This window comes from Oncorhynchus mykiss, chromosome 16, assembly GCF_057628025.1.
Source record: "Oncorhynchus mykiss isolate SJ-2025 chromosome 16, ASM5762802v1, whole genome shotgun sequence".
Taxonomy (NCBI): Eukaryota; Metazoa; Chordata; class Actinopteri; order Salmoniformes; family Salmonidae; genus Oncorhynchus; species Oncorhynchus mykiss.
Genome location: NC_143037.1, coordinates 64,141,335 through 64,168,633, shown reverse-complemented (window position 1 = coordinate 64,168,633; position 27,299 = coordinate 64,141,335). Strand labels below are relative to the sequence as shown.

The window sequence follows — 27,299 nt, the reverse complement described above, 5'->3', positions numbered from 1 at the left end:
TGTCATTTGACGTCATTTTATCTGTAGCCAATGACCTTGAGCCTTCTTGGAAGTGCACTTGTAATATAACTCTAAGCCAGGACCCAAAGGGCTGACATTTTGGATGTCTACCCTTACTAAGGACTTAAACTTGGCGATCACGTAATGTTCCCATGAGTGACAGAACACTGAGCCAATTACGGCACAATGCTCCTATTTTCTGCTGGCTCGCCCACCACCACAGAAAGCACTGTGCAAGGCTGAAACACCTGCATTTTGGAGCTGCCTTACTCAAGAAAATAAAAAAGAGACAATGTTTGTATGCGGCTTTATAAACTCAATTATATATATATATTTTTTACATTGTTTGCAAACTGATATGTGACATATATTAGTGCCAAAATAACATGCAAAAGAGGCAAGGCCCCCAAAAATATGGATATATTTATTCATGTATTTATTTATTTATTGCAAAAAATGTGGGGCTCTGCACTGAACGACAGTTCCTCCCTGGTAGCGAGGATGCAGTAATGAGAGAAAAAGAATATACTACTGGAAATATTAAGATAGGCTATTCATCCTATAGGATGAATCATGAAATGAGATTGGCTATGCTTCGTTCAGTTGCACCCATAATTAGAGAATAAATGCAAAACTGGCACCTGTAGTCATTCCTCACACATATGCTGACCATCATGAGGCTTGCGGCCTACAGTTTTCTCTCTATCTGATTAAAGAGATGAAGCCCAGACAGGAAAGGCCAATTTTAGGAAACTTTTTGAATAGATATAGAGAATTAGCAAACTCTTCCACCCACCTAAAATGATCCATCAATCAAAGCCGCCTGAAACACATCTCACTCAGGCATATAAGCAAATCACATTTCTCCTTTCCCAAAACCGTATTAAAAACCTTGCCTTAGTTTTCTGTAAGATATCAGAAATGAATCTACACTATAAAATAATGTTAAACCAATGTAGCCTATAATATAAATTGACAAGGAAAGTGTTAAGGAGGAGATATAGAGACAGCTGTGATATAGGCTAGATGAAATTCACAACCATTAGAAAATAGAAACACATGCACTCAACTTGTCCATAATCTAATGGTCATCCAGTCCATAGACTAATGATCAGCCTGTATGAAGCCTAATGATCAGCCTGTCCATAGTGTAATGATCAGCCTGTATGAAGCCTAATGATCAGCCTGTCCATAGTGTAATGATCAGCCTGTATAAAGCCTAATGATCAGCCTGTCCATAGTCTAATGATCATCCTGCCCATAGTCTAATTATATACCTATTCGTTGCCTAATGATCAGCCTGTCCGTAGACTAATGATCAGACTGTATATAGCCTAATGATCACCCTGTCCATAGACTAATGATCAGACTGTATAAAGCTTAATGTTCAACCTGTGCATAGCCGAATGATCAGACTGTATATAACCTAATGATCAGATTGTATATAGCCTAATGATCAGACTGTATATAGCCTAATGATCAGACTGTATATAGCCTAATGATCAGACTGTATATAGTCTAGTGATCAGACTGTATATGGTCTAATGGTCAGACTGTATATAGCCTAATGATCAGACTGTATATAGCCTAATGATCAGGCTGTATATAACCTAATGATCAGCCTGCCCATAGTCTAATGATCAGCCTGTATAAAGCCTAATGATCAGCCTAACCATAGTCTAATGATCTACCTGCCCATACTCTAATGATCAGCCTGTATAAAGCCTAATGAGCAGCCTGTCCACAGTCTAATGATCAGCCTGTCCGTAGACTAATAATCAGCTGGTCCGTAGCCTAATGATCATCCTGTCCATAGACTAATGATCAGCCTGTCCGTAGACTAATGAATAGCCTGTCCATAGCGTAATGATCAGCCTGTCCATAGCCTAATGATCAGCCTGTCCGTAGACTAATGATCAGCCTGCCCATAGTCTAATGATCAACCTTTCCATAGTCTAATGATCAGACTGTATATAGCCTAGTGATCAGACTGTATATAGCCTAATGATCAGACTGTATATAGTCTAATGATCAGACTGTATATAGCCTAATGATCAGACTGTATATAGTCGAATGATCAGAATGTATATAGCCTAATGATCAGACTGTATATAGCCTAATGATCAGACTGTATATAGCCTAATGATCAGCCTGCCCATAGTCTAATGATCAGCAAGTATAAAGACTATTGATCAGCCTGCCCATAGTCTAATGATCAGCCTGCCCATAGTCTAATGATCAGCCTGCCCATAGTCTAATGATCAGCCTGCCCATAGTCTAATGATCAGCCTGCCCATAGTCTAATGATCAGCAAGTATAAAGACTATTGATCTGCCTAACCATAGTCTAATGATCAGCCTGCCCATAGTCTAATGATCAGCCTGTATAAAGCCTAATGATCAGCCTGTCCATAGTCTAATGATCAGCCTGTCCATAATCTAATGATCTACATGTCTGTTGCCTAATGATCAGCCTGTCCGTAGACTAATGATCAGCCTGTCCGTAGACTAATGATCAGCCTGTCCATTGCCGAATGATCAGCCTGTCCATAGCCGAATGATCAGCCTGTCCATAGTCTAATGATCAGCCTGTCCATAGCCTAATAATCAGCCTGTCCATAGCCGAATTATCAGCCTGTCCATAGTCTAATGATCAGCCTGTCCGTAGACTAATGGATAGCCTGTCCATAGCGTAATGATCAGCCTGTCCGTAGACTAATGATCAGCCTGTCCGTAGACTAATGATCAGCCTGCCCATAGTCTAATGTTCAGCCTGCCCATAGTCTAATGATCAACCTTTCCATAGTCTAATGATCAGACTGTATATAGCCTAATGATCAGACTGTATATAGCCTAATGATCAGATTGTATATAGTCTAATGATCAGACTGTATATAGCCTAATGATCAGACTGTATATAGTCTAATGATCAGACTGTATATAGCCTAAGGATCAGACTGTATATAGCCTAATGATCAGACTGTATATAGCCTAATGATCAGCCTGCCCATAGTCTAATGATCAGCAAGTATAAAGCCTATTGATCAGCCTAACCATAGTCTAATGATCAGCCTGCCCATAGTCTAATGATCAGCCTGTATAAAGCCTAATGATCAGCCTGTCCATAGTGTAATGATCAGCCTGCCCATAGTTTAATGATCAGCCTGCCCATAGTTTAATGATCAGCCTGTATAAAGCCTAATGATCAGCCTGTCCATAGTGTAATGATCAGCCTGCCCATAGTTTAATGATCAGACTGTATATAGCCTAATGATCAGACTGTATATAGCCTAATGATCAGACTGTTTATAGCCTAATGATCAGCCTGTCCATAGTTTAATGATCAGACTGTATATAGCCTAATGATCAGACTGTTTATAGCCTATTGATCAGCCTAACCATAGTCTAATGATCAGCCTGCCCATAGCCTAATGATCAGCCTGCCCGTAGCCTAATGATCAGCCTGTGCATAGTCTAATGATCAGCCGTTGATCAGTTTTAGTGAAGCAATGAATTTGAGGGAGTACTTTTTCTAAATCTGTGCAATCACTTATTGATAAGGTTAAACACAGTGGATATTTTTCTCTCTGTCTTTTAGGATTGCCTATATCACAAGTGGTCACCTAGATTCACTTTAGGAGGCCTATAATATATAGCCTAATATGCTATACGCATGAATCAGTAGTATATTCGTTCACTTCCAGTTACATATCTCTCTGTCTTCTTCCAGTTACATATCTCTCTCTCTTCTTCCAGTTACATATCTCTCTGTCTTCTTCCAGTTACATATCTCTCTGTCTTCTTCCAGTTACATATCTCTCTGTCTTCTTCCAGTTACATATCTCTCTGTCTTCTTCCAGTTACATATCTCTCTGTCTTCTTCCAGTAACATATCTCTCTCTCTTCTTCCAGTTACATATCTCTCTGTCTTCTTCCAGTTACATATCTCTCTCTCTTCTTCCAGTTACATATCTCTCTGTCTTCTTCCAGTTACATATCTCTCTGTCTTCTTCCAGTTACATATCTCTCTTTCTTCTTCCAGTAACATATCGCTCTGTCTTCTTCCAGTTACATACTGTATATCTCTCTCTTCTTCCAGTTACATATCTCTCTGTCTTCTTCCAGTTATATATCTCTCTGTCTTCTTCCAGTTACATACTGTATCTCTCTGTCTTCTTTCAGTTACATATCTCTCTGTCTTCTTCCAGTAACATATCCCTCTGTCTTCTTCCAGTAACATATCTCTCTGTCTTCTTCCAGTTAAATACTGTATCTCTCTTCTTCCAGTTACATACTGTATCTCTCTGTCTTCTTCCAGTTACATACTGTATCTCTCTGTCTTCTTTCAGTTACATATCTCTCTGTCTTCTTCCAGTAACATATCCCTCTGTCTTCTTCCAGTAACATATCTCTCTGTCTTCTTCCAGTTACATATCTCTCTGTCTTCTTCCAGTTACATACTGTATCTCTCTGTCCTCTTCCAGTAACATATCTCTCTGTCCTCTTCCAGTAACATATCTCTCTGTCTTCTTCCAGTTACATATCTCTCTGTCTTCTTCCAGTTACATATCTCTCTGTCTTCTTCCAGTTACATATCTCTCTGTCTTCTTCCAGTTACATATCTCTCTGTCTTCTTCCAGTTACATATCTCTCTGTCTTCTTCCAGTTACATATCTCTCTGTCTTCTTCCAGTTACATATCTCTCTGTCTTCCTCCAGTTACATATCTCTCTGTCTTCTTCCAGTTACATATCTCTCTGTCTTCCTCCAGTTACATATCTCTCTGTCTTCTTCCAGTAACTTATCTCTCTGTCTTCTTCCAGTAACTTATCTCTCTGTCTTCTTCCAGTAACTTATCTCTCTGTCTTCTTCCAGTTGCATATCTCTCTGTCTTCTTCCAGTTACATATCTCTCTGTCTTCTTCCAGTTACATACTGTATCTCTCTGTCTTCTTCTATGTTCCCTTCTTGCGTAATTCACGCATCTCAGTGGGCAACTCCACTGCTCTTTCTCTCCCCCCTCTATCTAGCTCTCGAACAAGTAACCTATAGACAATAAACAGCAATATAGTTTGAAACTTATTTCAAGCAATTTCAAGCATTTTTTAAAAAACTAATAGGCCTATTCGAGGAGAGAAGCATCGATCGATCCGCTTGCTTGCTGAATGGCTATAAAATAAGCTACCGCCTTGGCAATGAACTGGCAGAGAATTTTGAATGGCGAGGGTGATGTGTAGTTCTGCTGTGGTGTGATCACATTGGCTAAATTGATATGTTGTGGCACTGATGCAAACGTAAAATAATACACTATTTAATTCATTTAAACAGCACCTGTCCCAGATAACGATTTGTATTGGTCAACAGCTCATTCTCACATGTGAAAAGAGCAAAAAATCTAACCTGTTGGGACTAAATCATTGACAGATTGCGGCAGAACGATATTTCGCAATCGGTGTGAATGGCGTCATAAACAAGACATGCTCATATATGTTTTTCATAAATAACGGACTTGTTGAGAAAGGACCTTAAATCCAATGACATGGTTATCCTTTCTGTTGATTTCACATTGAATTCATGCCATGTAAATCAAAACTAGACTGACATCAGTCCATCATAAAGGAAACATTATGGTGGATTCCCTGTTCCCTCTGCAATACAACAGCAATGTTAAAACATGTCTTTTTCTAGTTCTTCTTCTTGTTAGTCTTATTCTTGTTTATTTTTTTATATATTTGTTTTGTTCTTCGTCCACCATTATCTGTAGTATACATATCACAATCAACATCTTCATATGCATTCATATGATCATAATTTCTACCAATCTTTTCATGTTATCTCCCCTCTCTGTCTCTGTGTTTTTGATGTGCTATCTCCCTGTTGCTTGTGTGCTTCTTGCTCTCTCTCTCATTCTGCAGGCAGTAAACAGATCAGTGGTGTTCTACGGGGTAATAGTCTGGTGTCTGCTCTTCTCTGACTACTCTGACTCCAGCTCTGGAATACATGTCAGTCTGCCGCCCTTTGACAGCCATGGCAGGCCCTATTCTGCTGATAAAACTCTGGCAACAGGGAAGTGCGGGAAGTGTGCTTGGCGAAAACAACAGAGGGAAATCGTTTGAGTGATGTGTGCATTAGTCTATGGCAGCTGTACACAACTCTGGTTGTAAAGCGCTGCAGTTTTGCTGGTTTGCATCCTTGCCCTTAACTAGGTACTGTTTTCTTGTTGGTAAACAAGCTGTATGCACAGCAAATCAGCATACTAATTTTGAAGAATCTGGAATCAGGAAAAGTATATCTGATGAGGCCTAGTCCACTACTACTGGGGCGGTAGGTAGCCCAGCGTCTAAGGAGTTGGACCTGTAGCCGAAAGATCACCTGTTCGAATCCCACCTGTTTGAATGGTGGAAATTGATCTGGCAATTGAAGGGCTGCTGGGTTCATATCCTAACAGTCCCCTACTGTTGGGCCCTTAACCCTAAAACAAGCTTTACATCCAGGGGCTCTGCACTGCAGCTTGACCCTGTGCTCCTCTCAACAGTGTGTCTGTGTGCGGGGGGTTGAGAAAAGAAGAGAGCAGAAGACACATTTCTGTTGTTCGTTGTGACTATGAACAATAAAGTTGTACTGTATAGTACAGATCTACCCGGATGCAGAATTTTTAAAAGACAATTACAGGACATTGTGTGTGGGAGACTAGCAGGCCTCTGACAGGGGTGTTAGGATAGACCCATCAGTGATGTACCCCACTTCCAGACAGGAGCACGGCTAAAGACAGGATCATTCTCATCCCTGTCAGAATGGGAGAGAGACAGAACTGACCTCAGTAGAGGGGCCACAGCACAGGCTTTTTATTGGAGTAACATTTGGCTGTTAAAATAAGATGGAGAGGGTAGACGATGCCCTAGCCACTGATGTCATATCCAAAACATTGGTTTTTCCAATCCAAAATGTAAACTACAAAAAAACAGAGTGCAGGGAAAGATTTTATCTTGCATCTTTCCAGATCTACAGCCCAACAGATGCAGTAGATCTGTCAGGTGTGGCCCGGATGGTAATGGAGGGGAGTTGACAATAATGAATAATTCCCAGGTATTGGTCCAGATCAGGCTGATGAGAGGAGATAGTGTAGTCAACTCTCTGACTGCGGGCCAGGTTGAAGACGTGACTGCAGGCGCTGCCTCCAGAGCTGGTCATTTTCTATTCAACCTTTGTTGTGACAGATACATATGTCTGGAGTGGTGCAGGGTGGGAGAGGTTATCAGGGAGAGAGAATACACAGAAAGATATGGAATAGAAGAGAGTGAGAGAGAGAGATGGAATACACAAGGAGAGAGAGGGAATATGGTAGCTGTGGTATTTTGTGACGCTGCTGCGATCAGTATGCAATTAGAAGCCCTTGGTGGAGAATGCTCTGTGAGCAGCAGACAGAGAGGAAGAGATAAGATTGCAGAGGCTCACCCACTTTGTCTGCACTATTAGGGGAGGAATGTGGCCAGTGATGGTGCTATGTCTGCTCTGATCAGAGAGAGAGAGAGAGAGAAAGTAAGAATGTCAGAGAGAGAAAGGGAGAACATCAGAGAGAGAGAGAGAGAGAGAGAGAGAGAGAGAGAGAGAGAGAGAGAGAGAGAGAGAGAGAGAGAGAGAGAGAGAGAGAGAGAGAGAGAAAAAAAGTGGGCATAGCAGAGAGAGCGAGAGAGAAGGGGGGATGTCAGAGAGAGGGATAATGAGGGAAAGGGAGGGAGAGTGAGAGACAAATGGAGAATGAGGGAGAGTGAGAGACAAAGGGAGAATGAGGGAGAGTGAGAGGGAGAGAGAAGGGGAGAACGAGGGAGGGAGAGAGAGAAAGGGAGAACGAGGAAGGGAGAGAGAGTGAGTGAGAGAGGAAGAGAGAACGAGGGAGAGAGAGAAGAAGGGAGGGAGTCATTGGGATGCAGGGCAGGGTGTTGTAGGCACAAGACTGGAGACAGACAGTGAATCTGTCAAGCCCCTCCATGGTTCAGGTGTAGCTACAAAAAACAAGCACATACTTTATCCCTGCTCCCTGGTAAATAACCTGTCAGAGACAGACAAAGACCAAGTGGAACAATGAGGCGTTGCGCCATGTCACCCTCCTCTGTCTCACACACACACAAAGACAGTGATATAAATGATGTAGTCAATTATGATTTAAGTGTTTTCTCTCATGTGAAAACTGTTGTTCTGTTCTCTCATCTAAATTGCGCTAGCCTGGAGAGCTGTTAAATGTTTTTATGCATATTAGACTGATCTATATTTCATGTTGGTTGGGAGATGACTTTACTTTATCAATAACAAGGCTGTAAGAACAGTGTATAATAAAGGATGGTCCAGTGCACAGCAACTATTGGGGGAATCAATAGGACTATGTACACCACTGTTCAAAAGTTTAGGGTCACTTAGAAATGTCCTTGTTTTTCAAAGAAAAGCATTTATTTTGTCCATTAAAATAACATCAAATTGATCAGAAATACAGTGTAGACATTGTTAATGTTGTAAATGACTATTGTAGCTGGAAATGGCAGATTCTTTATGGAATATCTACATAGGCGTACAGAGGCCCATTATCAGAAACCATCACTCCTATGTTCCAATGGCATGTTGTGTTAGCTTATCCAAGTTCGTCATTTTAAAAGGCTAATTTATCATTTGAAAACCCTTATGCAACTCTGCCCAGAAGGTCAGCATCCCGGAGTCGCCTCTTCACTGTTGACTTTGAGACTGGTGTTTTACAGGTACTATTTAATGAAGCTGTCAGTTGAGGACTTGTAAGGCGTCTGATTCTCAAACTAGACACTCTAATGTACTTGTCCTCTTGCTCAGTTGTGCACTGGGGCCTCCCACTCCTCTTTCTATTCTGGTTAGGGCCAGCTTGCGCTATCCTGTGAAAGGAGCAGTACACAGTGTTGTACAATATCTTCAGTTTTTGGGCAATTTCTCACATGGAAAAGCCTTCATATCTCAGAACAAGAATAGACTGACGAGTTTCAGAAGAAGGCTCTTTGTTTCTGGCCATTTTGAGCCTGTAATCGAACCCACAAATGCTGATGCTCCAGATACTCAACCAGTCTCAAGAAGGCCAGTTTTATTGCTTCTTTAATCAGACAAACAGTTTTCAGCTGCGCTAACATAATTGCAAAAGGGTTTTCAAATGATCAATTAACCTATTAAAATGATAAACTTGGATTAGCTAACACAACGTGCCATTGGAACACTGGTGATAATGGGCCTCTGTACGCCTATGTAGATTTCCCATTAAAAAATCAGCTGTTTCCAGCTACAATAGTCATTTACAACATTAACAATGTCTACACTGTATTTCTGATCAATTTGATGTTATTTTAATGGACAAAAAATGTGCTTTTCTTTGAAAAACAAGGACATTTCTAAGTGACCCCAAACTTTTGAACGGTGGTGCATGTAGCTCGTGAATAGACAGGAATACATCTGATAGCACTTGGTCATAAAGCTGCAGGCTATGGTTTATTCTCACTGTCAGTTCAGGTCCCATAGCACCTGGCGAGACTCTCAAATGTAATGCTACTACCAATAGAATGTAGAGTGTTTAAACCTTCTCTATAGAGCCTTTCTTTGTTATTTCTTATGTACATCTATCCTACCATTTAGTCATTTGGTACGACTGAATCACTTATAGTACTGTCAGTGTATTTTCATACATTTATGTTGCATGCATAGAATGAGCATCACAACAAAATCAAGCATAATGTATACAAGCATATCCCTTCGGAAATGCATCATGCAATTATTGTCAGCGCAAACTTTACAATACATGAACAACACAATAGAATGTGATTTTCTCCCGCCCTTCAGGCTGTTTTAATAAAGAGCTCTGTGTCGGTCTGAGCTCAAACTGCAGTTTAGAAACAGATTATTTCCTCTTAACAGTCTGAACGGCATCATGGTGGAAATAGCAGGCTATTTACCAGATGGGAAGATGGAGGTCACTTACTGTAGGATCCCTTTAGTGAGCAATCCACACTCCTCTCCTCTCCTTTCCTCTCCTTTCCTCTCCTGGTCAAATATCTGATTTGTGAGTCATACCTGGCCTCTGTCCCTGTGGAGAGGAACATGCAGTGCATCTTAAAATACACTCTGGCGTGGCAGACCTGAGGCCCAGCAGCCAGCCCAGCACACATACACCACATCCAGGGGAACAGCATTTCACTACACTCGCATTAACATCTGCTAACCATGTGTATGTGACAAATAACATTTGATTTGAGTTGATTTGAGGAGGGGGAGACAAGGGAGAGGATGGGAAACCGGGAAGAGGAGAGGGAGACCGTGGAGAGGAGAGGGAGAGGAGGGGAGACAGGGTAGAGGAGGGAGACAGGGGAATGAGAGACTGGGGAGAGAAGGGGAGATAGGGGAGGAGGGGAGACAGGAGAGGAAGGGAAACCGGGAAGAGGAGAGGGAGACTATGGAGAGGAGAGGGAGAGGAGGGGAGACAGGGTAGAGGAGGGAGACAGGGGAATGAGAGACTGGGGAGAGAAGGGGAGACAGAGTGAGAGGAGAGGAGGGGAGGGGAGACGGGAGACAGGTTAGAGGAGGGAGTTGGGGGAAGGGGAGATGGGAGAGAAGGGGAGACTGGGTGAGGGGAGACTGTGGGAGGTGAGAGAGGGGAGAGGAGAGGCTCGGTGGAGTGAGAGAAGGGGGAGACAAGGGAGAGGAGGGGGAACAGGGGAAGGAGTGACTTCACCTCTGGGCAAAAACTGAATGAAACTACGTTGCTTTCAGTCATTTCAAAAACAAAAAAAATCTATGTTTTTGACATTGAGTCAATGTAAGGGAATTTCATTTTTTCCCCACCCAACTTTTAACCATAAACCAAGGACCGGGTGACGTTTTTTCCCCACCCAACTTTTAACCATAAACCAAGGACCGGGTGACATTTTTTCCCCACCCAACTTTTAACCATAAACCAAGGACCGGGTGACATTTTTTCCCCACCCAACTTTTAACCATAAACCAAGGACCGGGTGACATTTTTTTCCCCACCCAACTTTTAACCATAAACCAAGGACCGGGTAACATTTTTCCCCACCCAACTTTTAACCATAAACCAAGGACCGGGTGACATTTTTTCCCCACCCAACTTTTAACCATAAACCAAGGACCGGGTGACATTTTTTCCCCACCCAACTTTTAACCATAAACCAAGGACCGGGTGACATTTTTTCCCCACCCAACTTTTAACCATAAACCAAGGACCGGGTGACATTTTTTGTTGATTTAATGTTGAATTCACCTTAATTGACTACTCAACCAAATGTAAATAAAACTAGACATTGAACTGATGTCTGTGCCCTGTCGGAAGAGGGTAAAAATATACTTTGACAGGGCAAGACTGCTGAACGGTTAATCAGATGGCTACCCAGACGATTTGCATTGGCCCTGTTTTTTTAACACTGACTCTCTTGCACTGGCTCTATGCACACTGTCTGGACTCTACTCACACACACACACACACACACACACACACACACACACACACACACACACACACACACACACACACACACACACACACACACACACACACACCCTTTCACACTCCTCATATGCTGCTGCTACTCTGTTTATTATCTATCCTGATTGCCTGGTCACTTTCATGCCTACCTACATGGACATATTACCTTGATTACCTCAACTACTTCGTAACCCTGCACGTCGACTCGGTACATGGATTCCTTGTATATAGCCTTGTTATTGTTATTTTATTGTGTTACTATTTCTTTTTATTACATTTATTTTGCTAATCTTTTCTTACTTTTTAACTCTGCATTGTTGGGAAAGGGCTCGTAAGTAAGCATGTCTCTGTAAAGTCTACACCTGTTGTATTTGGCATGTGACAAATAAAATGTTATTAGATTTGAGGTCTGAGGCCCAGCATACACCTTGGATCAGCCCAGTGGATGGGTATAGAGAAGAGGGAGAAGGATGGGGAGATTATGGGAAAGAAGTGAGATAGTCATAGAGCCTTTGGAGGGATGGACGTAGACACAACAAACAGGTATAATGTGGAGGGGGTTTACTGTCAGAGAAGGATGATGATTGGTGGAGACAGGAGGGAATAGTGTTTAGAAGAACTGATGGAAAGCCTCACTAGGGGAGATAATGGAAAGTCTAACTAGATGAGCAACTGGCTGGGGGGTGGGATGGGAGATTTTCTCATCTAAAAATGTCAAAGGGGGAAATTGGGGGAGGCAGACTAGAAAAAGACGTATGGGGGAGTGGGAGTGACTTAAGGGAGAATGGGGAGGGAGTTTGTAATGGAGAAGTGACTAACTAGCTTCCTAGTTGGCTGTATAGATTAACTGAGGGACCTGGCTGGCTGGGGGATCCGGCTGGCTGGGGGAGCTGGAGGCAGGGAGACTGGCTCATGTCAGAATGGGTAAGGGGAGAATGGGAGAGGGATGTGGGAGACCAGGGAAAGATATAAATTATTGGCCTAGGGAGAATGGGGTAGAGAGGAGAATTGAAAAGAATGACTGGCTTGTGAGAGTGGAGTGAACGAGGGAAAGAGACCAGAAATGAATAGAGAAAGAGATACTGGTTCGATGGAGAGGGGCTAAAGGGAGAATGTGTGAGAGAGGGAGAGACACCAGAAGAAAGGGAGGCAAGCTCCATTGACATTGACTGGGGGAAGAATGGGGGAGGGTGGAGGGAGAGGGAGAGAAAAGGAGACTAGCTCAATTGAGATTGACTGATGGGAGAATGGGTGAGGGAGGGAACAGAGAGAGCAGGTAGTGGATCAAGGGAGGGAGAGGCAGGCTGGCTGGCTAACGTCTAAATGGCTAGTGGCAGAATGGCTTGACTCAGGAAACTGGCAGCCCCAGGCCCTCCCTGGGCAGGAAGTGTCTGCTGATCATCTGTGTGGGAGTGTCTGGATGCAAAGAGAGAGAGGAAGGGAGGGGAGGAGGGGGAGGAGTGAGAGTGAGAGAGACAAAGAGAGAGAAAGAGGAGATGGATATGAGGATGCGAGACTGTTTAAAGTGACAGACAGACGGACAGACAGACACAGTGAAGAGAAAGAGGAGATGGATATGAGGATGCGAGACTGTTTAAAGTGACAGACGGATGGACAGACAGACACAGTGAAGAGAAAGAGGAGATGGATATGAGGATGCGAGACTGTTTAAAGTGACAGACAGACGGACAGACAGACACAGTGAAGAGAAAGAGGAGATGGATATGAGGATGCGAGACTGTTTAAAGTGACAGACGGACAGACAGACAGACACAGTGAAGAGAAAGAGGAGATGGGAATGAGGATGCGAGACTGTTTAAAGTGACAGACAGACGGACAGACAGACACAGTGAAGAGAAAGAAAAAGAGCGAGAACGAGATTCAACAGTCAAATCGAGAGCGATCCCTCGTGTCTTCCTCTTTTGTTTGGCAGTAGCATGTTCTGGTGTGGAGAGATTACCCAAGCTCAGCCCGGGGTTCCATGTCTGGCCACAGTCATTACCTCTGCCCTGCTGACAAATGGTACTGTCATCTGAATACGCATCTCCCGCTGTTTAATCCAGCTATGCTAGTAGACTTTTATTTTCAGCTGTCCCTTTGATTTATCAGCAGCTGCTTGAAATGAAATGTGATAACTGTTCAATATCTTTGTAGGCGCACATTATATTTTACACTGCAGAAATACATTTTTACTGTACAGTTGTGTTGCTCTGTAGAGGTACTATTCTCTCTGTCAATGCACATTCTAATCTCACATCATTTGCCATGAATTCACATCATATCACTGTCAACATAAAAACAATATGTTTTCATTAAAAATGCTAATTCATATCTTCTGGTTGTTTTGCTGGTGAAGTGTGGTCCCAGATGACTCCTTTTCCTGATCCAGACCCTATGCCCAGTGTTCCCCCGCAGTGTGATGGTGAAGTGTGTGCCCTGGCATTTGGTCACAGACAGCATAAGGTCAGAGTTGACTCTGTCAGAGAACTCGCTATCAGTTCTGCTGTCTGCCACAGAGACTGTAGCAGCGCAGCCAGGCTGACTGATGTCATGTCTGCCAGGCTGACTGATGTCGACACATAGTTACAATCTAATCATGCAATGAATAGAAACAGAGTTTCTTGAAATGGAACCTGGCTTGCTGTCATCTCTCTAGTTAAATGTATTCAGGGTAAACAGTTCAGCTCCTGTCACAGGAATTGTTTTGTTTTGTTGTTCTGAGTTTTTCCTCTGAGTAACTCTGTGAGAAATGGAGACTAAATCCAGACTGGATGCGGTCTAAGTTTCTCTGGCTAACTCGTGAGTTATGGTGACAGAACTCAACTATTTTAAAACTGAGGGTGGCTCTCTCTCTGAGCGATCATGATTCTCCATCTGAAAGATGGGCTTTGGTTTACATAGAGGATCAGGTTTGAGTAAGAGTCCCTGAGGGTATGCACTGTCCAGTCTATTATCCATTGAGTTAGTCTGCTGTGATTTGTATCTCTGAAGACGATAACATATTCACCCCGGTGATAGAAGAGATAGATGGTTGCCATTTCTATGACAGAGAATCATAACGTAGCTCTAGCCTATGCCACCCATGTTTTTGAGAATCGTTTTTCATTGGGCATCATCCTTCACAATGAGAGAGAATGAGCAATAGCCACATGGCAGACAGACAAGTCAAGTGCCAGAGAGGAGTAAACGGTTAGAAATAAACAACATAAACATCCCTTTTCTCGCTCCAAATAAATGATGCTAAACCTTCACCTATGTTTAGAACCATCCACCTCGCTGCTTTGTAGCCGGCGGTATGTGAAATAACAGTGGAAAGGGCAAGCTACACAGTCCACCCCCCCCCCCCCCCCCCCCCACACACACAGTAACGTCTCTAACCTTTACACAGTAACCCCCCCACACACACACAGCAACGTCTCTAACCTTTACACAGTAACCCCCCCCACACACAGCAACGTCTCTAACCTTTACACAGTAACCCCCCCACACACACACAGCAACATCTCTAACCTTTACACAGTAACCCCCCCCCCCACACACAGCAACGTCTCTAACCTTTACACAGTAACCCCCCCACACACACACAGCAACGTCTCTAACCTTTACACAGTAACCCCCCCCACACACAGCAACGTCTCTAACCTTTACACAGTAACCCCCCCCACACACAGCAACGTCTCTAACCTTTACACAGTAACCCCCCCCCACACACAGCAACGTCTCTAACCTTTACACAGTCCCCCCCACACACATAGTAACATATCTAACCTTTACACAGTAACCTCACAGTAACCCCCCCCACACACACACAGTAACATCTCTAACCTTTACACAGTAACCCCCCCCCCCCACACACACACAGCAACGTCTCTAACCTTTACACAGTAACCTCACAGTAACCCCCCCCCCCCACACACACATAGTAACATCTCTAACCTTTACACAGTTCCCCCCCCACACACACAGTAATGTCTCTAACCTTTACACAGTAACCCCCCACACACACACAGCAACGTCTCTAACCTTTACACAGTAACCCACCCCCACACACACAGCAACGTCTCTAACCTTTACACAGTAACCCCCCCACACACATAGTAACATGTCTAACCTTTACACAGTAACCCCCCCCCACACACAGCAACGTCTCTAACCTTTACACAGTAACCCCCCCCCCCACACACAGCAACGTCTCTAACCTTTACACAGTAACCCCCCCCCCACACACAGCAACGTCTCTAACCTTTACACAGTAACCCCCCCCACACACACAGCAACGTCTCTAACCTTTACACAGTAACCCCCCCCCCACACACAGTAACGTCTCTAACCTTTACACAGTAACCCCCCCACACACATAGTAACATGTCTAACCTTTACACAGTAACCCCCCCCCCCACACACACAGCAACGTCTCTAACCTTTACACAGTAACCCCCACCCACACACACACAGTGACCCCCCCCCCCCACACACAGCAACGTCTCTAACCTTTACACAGTAACCCCCCCCCCCCCACACACAGTAACGTCTCTAACCTTTACACAGTAACCCCCCCCCACACACATAGTAACATGTCTAACCTTTACACAGTAACCCCCCCCCCCACACACAAAGCAACGTCTCTAACCTTTACACAGTAACCCCCCCCCACACACAGCAACGTCTCTAACCTTTACACAGTAACCCCCCCACACACACAGTAACATGTCTAACCATTACACAGTAACCCCCCCCCACACACAGCAACGTCTCTAACCTTTACACAGTCCCCCCCCACACACACAGCAACGTCTCTAACCTTTACACAGTAATCCCCCCCCCACACACACATAGTAACATGTCTAACCTTTACACAGTAACCCCCCCCCCCCCCCCCACACACACACACAGCAACGTCTCTAACCTTTACACAGTAACCCCTCCCACACACACAGCAACGTCTCTAACCTTTACACAGTAACCCCCCCACACACACAGTAACATCTCTAACCTTTACACAGTAACCCCCCCCCCCCACACACACAGCAACGTCTCTAACCTTTTCACAGTAACCCCCCCACACACACAGCAACGTCTCTAACCTTTACACAGTCCCCCCCCACACACACACAGCAACGTCTCTAACCTTTACACAGTAACCCCCCCCCCACACACACATAGTAACATGTCTAACCTTTACACAGTAACCCCCCCCCCCCCACACACACACACACAGCAACGTCTCTAACCTTTACACAGTAACCCCTCCCACACACACAGCAACGTCTCTAACCTTTACACAGTAACCCCCCCACACACACAGTAACATCTCTAACCTTTACACAGTAACCCCCCCCCCCACACACACAGCAACGTCTCTAACCTTTTCACAGTAACCCCCCCACACACACAGCAACGTCTCTAACCTTTACACAGTCCCCCCCACACACACACACAGCAACGTCTCTAACCTTTACACAGTAACCCCCCCCCACACACACACAGCAACGTCTCTAACCTTTACACAGTAACCTCACAGTAACCCCCCCCCACACACACAAAGTAACATCTCTAACCTTTACACAGTACCCCCCCCCCACACACACACAGCAACGTCTCTAACCTTTACACAGTAACCTCACAGTAACCCCCCCCCACACACACAAAGTAACATCTCTAACCTTTACACAGTTCCCCCCCCCCCACAGTGCCCCCCCCCCCCCACACACACAGTAACATCTCTAACCTTTACACAGTAACCCCATAGTACCCCCCCCCCCCCCCCGCACACACAGCAATGTCTCTAACCTTTACACAGTAACCCCACAGTACCCCCCCCCCCGCACACACAGCAATGTCTCTAACCTTTACACAGTAACCCCACAGTACCCCCCCCCCCCACACACACACAGTAACGTCTCTAACCTTTACACAGTAACCCCACAGTAACCCCCCACACACAGCAATGTCCCTAAACTTTACTCAGTAACCCCACAGTAACTCCCCACACACAGTAATGTCCCTAAACTTTACTCAGTAACCCCACAGTAACCCCCCACACACAGTAATGTCCCTAAACTTTACTCAGTAACCCCACAGTAACCCCCCACACACAGTAATGTCCCTAAACTTTACTCAGTAACCCCACAGTAACCCCCCACACACAGTAATGTCCCTAAACTTTACTCAGTAACCCCACAGTAACCCCCCACACACAGTAATGTCCCTAAACTTTACTCAGTAACCACACAGTACCCCCCCCCCCCCCCCCTCCGCACACACTGCAAAGTCTCTAACCTTTACACAGTAACCCCACAGTACCCCCCCCCCCCCCGCACACACAGCAATGTCTCTAACCTTTACACAGTAACCCCACAGTACCCCCCCCCCACCCCCGCACACACAGCAATGTCTCTAACCTTTACACAGTAACCCCACAGTACCCCCCCACACACACACACAGTAACGTCTCTAACCTTTACACAGTAACCCCACAGTAACCCCCCACACACAGCAATGTCCCTAAACTTTACTCAGTAACCCCACAGTAACCCCCCACACACAGTAATGTCCCTAAACTTTACTCAGTAACCCCACAGTAACCCCCACCCACCCACACACACACACACACACATACATAGTAACCCTGTTTAGTCACTTTTCCTCATAAACACACCTGTTGAAAAGTCTAATTCAATCTTAGTAAGCATATTGGACTGCTCTTTCTCTCCCTCTCGTCCTCTCTGTACCTGTCACAGCTTTCTCTACCTCTCTCAGCTCTCCCTCTCCCTTTTCTCTCTTTGGCTCACTTTCTCTCTCAGCTCTCTTCCTTTCTCTCTCCCAACCTCTCCTCTCAGCTCCCTCTCTCCCTTTCTTCACAGCTTTGCATTTAATCTTGTCCTAGAGGCAGCTCTGCAGAGTGGTCATGAAATATTATTTTAAACCTAACCTTAACCACTCTGCTAACCCTATAACACATAACCCTAACATTAAATGAAGACCAAAAATCAAACTTTCGTTGTTGTGAATTCTTACGATAAAGCCAAATTTGACTTTGCAACTGTCCCATCTAGCGGAAATCGCTCAGTTCTGCCTCCAGGGCAAGATTCATGACAATAAAAGCAAACTGTCCCTTCCTTCCTCTTTCTAGACTGCAGCTCTGGATTGTTATTCAGAGAGGTAGGCAGCACTTTACGGTGGTAGATCTATAAAAGAGTGTCCCCTATAAGAGACCGCTGTGTTTTCCTCCCATTGATCCAGTCAGCCCTGATACATTTAAGAGCAAGCTGAGCGATTACCCTTAGCAATCTTAACTCTGATCCATACCACAAATGCCAGGCGCCAGACATCAGCTCTGGGTAATTGTGATGCTGAAAAGGGGGCATTGTTAATCTACCTTTTTTGCCCCTCGTTCCTGTGCCTGAGTTCAATTGCTCATGTTCAATTCATTCTGATTTTAATTGTGCTTGAGTTATTATGGTCTAGACTGCCTGGATGTGCTGCAGTCACTACACTACCTTACCTATGGTGGGACTGAGAGAATGGAGAAATGTGATTATGTATTGTTATGTACAACAGGCTCCACTTCACTGTAGAGACCCTATGCGTCATCTTATCACAGTCAGACGTCAGCAAGTGCAGGGTGGTCTATTTTAACGTAGGCTGTCTATTGGCTGAGCTGGTAATTAATGGGGCATTACAGAAGGATTCGATATTTAGAATGCAACGTCCATTTAAGACACTTGTAATGAAAAGAGTGCTTAGAACAGTCTGATCAATGGGAATTTTACAAAACCTATTGCTGAAGCAGATTGGATTTTGCTTGATGAAGCAGGATAGTGACAGAAAAACAGAACAGTTCACCTTTTGTCCCTATAATAAATAGAGGAAGAAGTAATCAAGCTCCAAAATATTGTAATTTAATCCTTCTATTTTACACAGTAGTCTAGATACATTACAAACTGGAGTCTTGCTTCATTTGTAGTCCATTAGCTAGCGGAGAGAGAGGTGCACAGGTGTGAAATCCTTATCACAGACTGTTTATACCCACAGCGTCTCGTAGTATTGTAGTCATGTGGGAAGCTCTTAGTCTCACTCCCATGCATTTACTGATTGAAGGTTTAGCTTTATTCAGCGGGAGGTCAAGGGGGTAATTAAAAAAGGCCCAGAGTAAGTAGTGTGTAAGAATTATATCAACAGGCCATGAGACATGGGGCAAATCTTGGTTGTGCTCCCAAAATAACACACAGCCCACTTTCTGCTTCTTATAGCATTTCCTGCAGCAAGAAGCTCAGGAGAGGATAGTTTGTTTCCAGCCCTGTTTCTGAAAAGATGTGACTCAACAATCTATCAGACCTATATAAGACCTCTGGGGCGCCAGAGTGCATCACATTATAAGAACAACAACATTGATGAGATACAGCTCCTACCAAACACTGCAAATAGATACTTTCAGAGAGACGGAGACAGAGAGATGGAGACAGAGAGACGGAGACCGAGAGATTTAGACAGAGATACAGAAAGAGAGAGACAGAGAGACGGAGACAGAGAGACGGAGACAGAGATACAGAAAGAGAGAGACAGAGAGACGGAGACAGAGAGACAGAGACAGAGAGACGGAGACAGAGAGAGAGACAGAGAGAGAGACGGAGACAGAGAGACGGAGACAGAGAGACGGAGACAGAGAGACGGAGACAGAGAGACGGAGACAGAGAGACGGAGAGACGGAGACAGAGAGACGGAGACAGAGAGACGGAGACAGAGAGAGAGACAGAGAGAGACAGAGAGACGGAGACAGAGAGAGAGACAGAGAGAGAGACGGAGACAGAGAGACGGAGACAGAGAGACGGAGACAGAGAGACGGAGACAGAGAGACGGAGAGACGGAGACAGAGAGACGGAGACAGAGAGACGGAGACAGAGAGACGGAGAGACGGAGACAGAGAGACGGAGACAGAGAGACGGAGACAGAGAGACAGAGAGATGGAGACAGAGAGACAGAGAGACAGAGACAGAGAGACAGAGAGACGGAGATAGAGAGAGACATAGAGACGGAGACAGAGAGACGGCGACAGAGAGACGGAGACAGAGAGACGGAGACAGAGAGACGGAGACAGAGATACAGAAAGAGAGAGACAGCGATAGAGAGATAGAGAGACAGCGATAGAGAGACAGAGATAGAGAGAGAAAGCGAGAGCCCGAAATAAAGAGAGAGAGATAAAGAGAGTGAAAGAGAGAGACAGTGTGTTAAAATACAAATCCTGGCATTCTCTTTCTCATCCTTTTATTACATTGTATCATAGTTTTTTTTAAAGTAATTTAGCAGATGCTCTTATCCAGAGCGACTTACAGGAGCAATTAGAGTTAAGTGCCTTGCTCAAGGGTACATTCAATATATTTTTTACCTAGTAGGCTCGTGGATCCAAACCAGTGACCTTTCGGTTACTGGCCCAACGCTCTTAAATGCTAGATTACCTGACTGCTGCCCACTTTTGAACCAGAACACTAAATTCTAACTCACTGAAGTGGTTTAGCATCTGACAGTATTCCCTCCCCTGAATTTGTGTAATTGTATTACAACCAGAACGGATGTTGTACTCGCATATACGTTTGGCCGTTCAACATGTATTAAGTTGCTTTGAACATGACCTCCTGTTCCCATCCTCTATGTGTCTGCTTTGTGCTGTAGTAGGTCAAAGCCATAACTCATACTCAGTGCTGTTAGCCAGGGTTGTGGAATTCCATCAGTGGGCTTCTGTGTCCTCATTCCCCTGTTTCCCCAGTGTCCAGCTGCTTCTGATCAGCCTAATAGGAATGGATTGCATTCAAACAGCAGCTTAGATAAGATGGTGTGATGGGGTATCTCAACCATATCCAACAATATCAATGTGATGCACCCAGCCCACCTGAGTTATTCAAGGTAGCTGGTCTGTACCTGAACACTCATAACATCTCTGTGATTGCACCGGGGACAGGTGAGGAGGGGTGAGGAGGGGTGAGGAGAGGAGGGGAGAGCCTAGGTGAGGAGGGGTGAGGAAGGGAGAGGAGGGGTGAGGAGAGGAGGTGAGGGGAGAGCTGAGGTGAGGAGGGGAGGGGTGAGGAAGGGAGAGGAGGGGTGTGGAGGGATGCGAGAGTTGAGTAAGGGTTTGAAGGGATGTGAGGGGTGAGGAGAGGTGAGGATGGGAGAGGAGAGGTGATGAGGGATTTGAGGGGTGAGGAGAGGTGAGAGGTTAAGAGGGATGTGAGGGGTGAGGAGAGGTGAGGAGCGGTGAGGAGAAGAGAGGAGAGGTGATGAGGGATTCGAGGGGTGAGGAGAGGTGAGGAGGAATGCGAGAGGTTAGAAGGGATGTGAGGGGTGAGGAGAGGTGAGGAGGGGTGAGGAGGACAGAGGAGAGGTGATGAGGGATTCGAGGGGTGAGGAGAGGTGAGGAGGGGTGAGGAGGAGAGAGGAGAGGTGATGAGGGATTCGAGGGGTGAGGAGAGGAGAGGTGAGGAGAGGAGAGGTGAGGAGGGGTGAGGAGGAGAGAGGAGAGGTGATGAGGAGAGAGGAGAGGTGATGAGGGATTCGAGGGGTGAGGAGAGGTGAGGAGGGATGTGAGGGGTGAGGAGAGGTGAGGTGATACCAGTGTCTTATAAAATCCTATTTAATTTACACATCACCAATAGCATTTGATGGGGTAAACAGCAATACTTATTTGAGAGCCAAGCTGTCTGTGATAATTATAGGGGACCGGGAACATCTCAAGTGATGATACACTGCTTAATAATACTAGTAATGATGATATTGCTTTTATACCGTGCTTTTTACTAGGTCTCACTAGGTCTCAAAGATTTTTTCGTTCTCTGTCTGGTTGAAACTCGTGTCATCCACCATCAACATTAAGCATATTCAGCATGAAGTATTCAGTTAGGTAGAACACATTCAGTTAGGTAGAACACATTCAGTTAGGTAGAACACATTCAGTTAGGTAGAACACATTCAGTTAGGTAGAACACATTCAGTTAGGTAGAACACATTCAGTTAGGTAGAACACATTCAGTTAGGTAGAACACATTCAGTTAGGTAGAACACATTCAGTTAGGTAGAACACATTCAGTTAGGTAGAACACATTCAGTTAGGTAGAACACATTCAGTTAGGTAGAACACATTCAGTTAGGTAGAACACATTCAGTTAGGTAAAACACATTCAGTTAGGTAAAACACATTCAGTTAGACAGAACACATTCAGTTAGGTAGAACACATTCAGTTAGGTAGAACACATTCAGTTAGGTAAAACACATTCAGTTAGGTAGAACACATTCAGTTAGGTAAAACACATTCAGTTAGGTAGAACACATTCAGTTAGGTAGAACACATTCAGTTAGGTAGAACACATTCAGTTAGGTAAAACACATTCAGTTAGGTAGAACACATTCAGTTAGGTAAAACACATTCAGTTAGGTAGAACACATTCAGTTAGGTAGAACACATTCAGTTAGGTAGAACACATTCAGTTAGGTAAAACACATTCAGTTAGGTAGAACACACTCAGTTAGGTAGAACACATTCAGTTAGGTAGAACACATTCAGTTAGGTAGAACACATTCAGTTAGGTAGAACATATTCAGTTAGGTAGAACACATTCAGTTAGGTAGAACACATTCAGTTAGGTAAAACACATTCAGTTAGGTAGAACACTCAGAACATTGCAGACAGAACTATAATGAATAGGGCTGAAAGTTGTATACTGTTGTTGCACCCTGTTGAGCATAAGAGGAGTAAAATCTCTTCTCATCACTTCACTCTCCTCCAATCAGATCCCTCAGATCAGCTATGCCTCCACGGCCCCAGAGCTGAGTGATGACCGGCGCTATGACTTCTTCTCTCGGGTGGTTCCCCCGGACTCATTTCAGGCCCAGGCAATGGTAGATATCATCAGAGCCCTGGACTGGACCTACGTCTCCACCATTGCCTCTGAGGGTAGCTATGGAGAGAAGGGCGTGGAGGCCTTCCAACAGATCTCCAAAGAGGCTGGTAAGTAATGGAAGTAGTAGTGGATATGATACTGTAAATGATAACATACTATGGTTAGATTTAGTTTTGGAGTTATTTCTCAAAGCGCTGTAGACGTGTTGTTCCTCTTGAAGCATTTTTCCCCCATGGTTCCATACAGACAGGGAATGATCACAGGTGAGAATGCCCTCCTCCACCTTATAGCAGGTTATAATTACACTGCCAATTTAAGACAGGCAGCACACTGACGGGAGGGAGGGAGGGAGGGAGGGAGGGAGGGAGGGAGGGAGGGAGGGAGGGAGGGAGGGAGGGAGAGGCTGTTTTGTCCATCAGGGGCTCACTATGGACCAACAAATTGCTGTAAATTCCATGCTGAGACTACACAGACAATTATATTTTGTAATAATTTAAGAAGTATTAATGTATTGACAACAATTATCATAGTGACTTCTAGTACTGTGAGTGACTTTCAGCTCTGTGAGTGACCCTGAGTAAAATATGATCTAAGAATATAAGAGTTTGTTCTGTGGGTGCTGGCAATATCTGTTGTGTGGGAGAACTCTCAATTCCATTTCCATCCCAGCAACAGAGGCGCTGCTTTAAGAAAGGATTACCTACTTCATCATCTGGACCAGGAAATTACATTCCGTGATCTACGCTTCAGCATTCATACAACTCCTCCCCCGACAATAGCACTGTACCTAGGGAACCAAGGTTGCTTCCTGATTCTCACCTTGACAAGAGAGGAAGAGGCGAAGCAGGAAGGATTATCTTCCGCAAAAATCTGTAAAAAATAATCCCCATGCGTTTCTATGGGCTTAATATGTAGGCCTGCCTTTCTGGCTTTGGGACAACGACTCCCATTGTTAAGAAGGAAACATGAGCCACTGGGCACAGACGTAGTTTCAACATCTAGTTTTGATTTACATTTGGTTGAGTTGTCAAAGTGATCACATAATTTTTTGGGGTTGAAATTACATGGCAACAACGTTTATTCAACCAGTTTTTGCCCAGCATCTCGTCATTATATACAGATCTCTGCCTTAACCTTTACAGATCCCAACTATTTTCCTGTAATCTGCAGCTACTAGCTAGACCCCTGTCAACCAATCCTGAGTATCGGTACTGAGGAGTGATGCTAGTGTAGAGGAAAGGGCGAGAGCTAATGATATCCTTAAATATGGTGGATAAATTAAGATACATTAGTTCACTCAGGCCGTTTCACTCAGGCCGTTACCATTTAAAAAAATTGGCAACTTCCTGTCTACTTTAGGGAGTGGCTCTCCCATAGACAGAGCTTGGACTGGTCTACTTAGTTCATTGACTTCCATTGAAACAGAAAAATTAGGGAGTGGGATGTCTCACTTCCTTTTCCGTCTCTGATATCCCTTGGGCGACGATAAGAAGTCTGGAGGACATGAAAATTTAATTTGTTCATGTGCAGTGTGATCACTCATTAAAACTTTAAGAGGCTGTTGTGGCGCTGGAGAGAACAGCTGCAGGATGAGTCTCAGCAGAACACTAAGAGGGTATTGGGAAGAAAAGTCCTGATGATTTAGTGGGTTACTTTGGAGGGGATTTTATTTCAGTGTGTTACATACTCCAACGCACATGGTGGGTCTGCACATGGTGGGTCTGCACATGGTAGGTCTGCACATGGTGGGTCTGCACATGGTAGGTCTGCACATGGTGGGTCTGCACATGGTGGGTCTGCACATGGTAGGTCTGCACATGGTAGGTCTGCACATGGTGGGTCTGCACATGGTGGGTCTGCACATGGTGGGTCTGCACATGGTAGGTCTGCACATGGTAGGTCTGCACATGATGGGTCTGCAATGACCAGATGGTTTTCTGTCTGTTGTACTTCCTTCACTGGTGTTTTTGTCTCGGCAAAACGCTGCATTGATAATATTGTTGTGACTGTAAAAACATCACAGACGAGGGAGTTAGAAATGTATCTTCCTGTTCTGGTTGACTCATCCATTACAATAGAGCTGCAATCAGGGAATGCCCTTCTGTATCCCCATACAAATCAAATAGGAATAATTTCCCTCAATGAAAGCCCTGCACACTCTAGGCATTGTGCTTTTGATAAAGGCTTTGATTTCAGAATGATAACTCTCGATATTCATAACATGAGAGAATGTGTCATTTGCAGTACGAGATGCTGCATTGGATTGAAATGAATAGGCATCATACTGTATTTGCACTGAAGCAGTGGTGCAGTAGAAATCTCTCCAGTAACATTGAAAGAGAAACGTGCAGTCCCAGATACAGCCACAGTTTGTTGTTTTGAGTTGATCTGTAGGGCCTTCAGATGTTTCTGGAAGTGACATGGCAGATGCATTAGTAACATTCTCGCTTCACCACTTCAAGGAGAAGCTTCTCCCGGACTAATGCAATATGGCTGCCCATTACCCCGAGCAGAGTGTTGGTCAGCTCATATCGATCTGCTCTGTTTTCCACTCTCCTCTTTCTCCCTTGTTTTGGTAGTATTCCACCCTTGCAGTTTAATTTGAATGAGTTGTCTTTGCTTTAGAATTGCAGCATGGGAAGATGAATCTTGTTTGTATTTTTCTTGGTGTGTACCTCTGGATTGGGTCCAGTGTAATGGAGTTTGTTTTTTCTCTTTGATAAACAAACTCATGCAGCGCGTTTGAGGATTAGATTCTCCCACAAACATCACTCTTAAATTAATTGCTGTATGCTGCCACAGCCGGGTTTTCATATCATTAGTTTGAACAATGAAAAACCTGTCAAAGGCACTCCAAATATTTAGCCCAGGGACTGAAGCGGAAAAATGTAAGAGAATTTTATTTTATTTTGAATTCATACATATGGAGTGACTGCCCTAGTATTTGACCAATAGCTTTATGTGTTCTCAGAATATGAGCATTCTAAAGTGGAAAAGTGTGCTCCAGCCGCCGTCCCCGCTCTCTTCTAGAGACAACGTGACAGTGGAATGGAACGTGGGATAAGGAAGGAAGGGGTTCATGTGCACAGAATAGCAATGGAATTATATTTCTGTGGGCTCCCACTTGAGCTGCATGGGGAGGAAAGTGTCAGTGAAGGGAGCCTGTCGTCGTTCTGCCTCTGCTCCAGAGGTGATAAATATAATTGGAGCATTATGGATCCCCCTCGGGGGTGAAGTGATGGTACGATTGGGGTTTTGCGGGGTAGTGGGGGGACAGTGGAATGGGTAAGAGGGGTTGAACCCATCAGGGACCACTGATTTCTGAAACGCCACCGTCACATCCTGGAGTGCATTTTGGGAATCTCCGGGATATGGGGATGAATAATGGACGCTGTTAATGTAGCACACGGCCCGTGGCACTTAGACTCATCAGCCTAGGACCATCAGCCTAGGGCTAGCAGGAGCCTGATGAATTAAATAATCATTATTTTATCTGTGATATATTAATCAAGCTGGGACATGTGGAGCACTTGAGTTGGAGGGGGGAGAGTGTTTAATGTAGATACCGAGCAGTAGGTCTGAAGCTACAAATGAAATATTGTGCACGTCCCAGGATGTTAATTTCACGAAAACCACATTCTTACCCAATACTTTTAGACTGTTGCATTAAAACTATGTTTGAGGTTCCATGTTAGAATCGCCTATGTATAAGATTTGAATACTCCACACAGAGCAGTGTGAGGAGTAAAACACTCCCCTCTATGATGCCCCTTGCATTTATCTCTCAGAGTTATCATTTTTTTTCTAACGGAGACAGTGGACTGCTCTTTGGCTGCCAGTGGACTGCTCTTTGGCTGCCTGTGTAAATAGAGAGCTCTTTCTTTCATGCCCAGAGAACAGACACTCTGCC

General features: G+C 44.5%; 1 protein-coding gene across 4 annotated transcripts in view; it reads left to right on the top strand.

The window, feature by feature from the left end:
- The window catches only part of LOC110491138 (metabotropic glutamate receptor 7-like), a 126,632-nt gene that overhangs the window by 22,475 nt on the left and 76,858 nt on the right, over positions 1-27,299 (top strand). For all 4 annotated transcript variants that reach the window (XM_036947498.2, XM_036947497.2, XM_090203732.1 and 1 more), the window contains exon 2: positions 23,280-23,496. In XM_036947498.2, the coding sequence (XP_036803393.1) occupies positions 23,280-23,496 (217 nt within the window). The remainder of the gene's footprint in view (positions 1-23,279; positions 23,497-27,299) is intronic.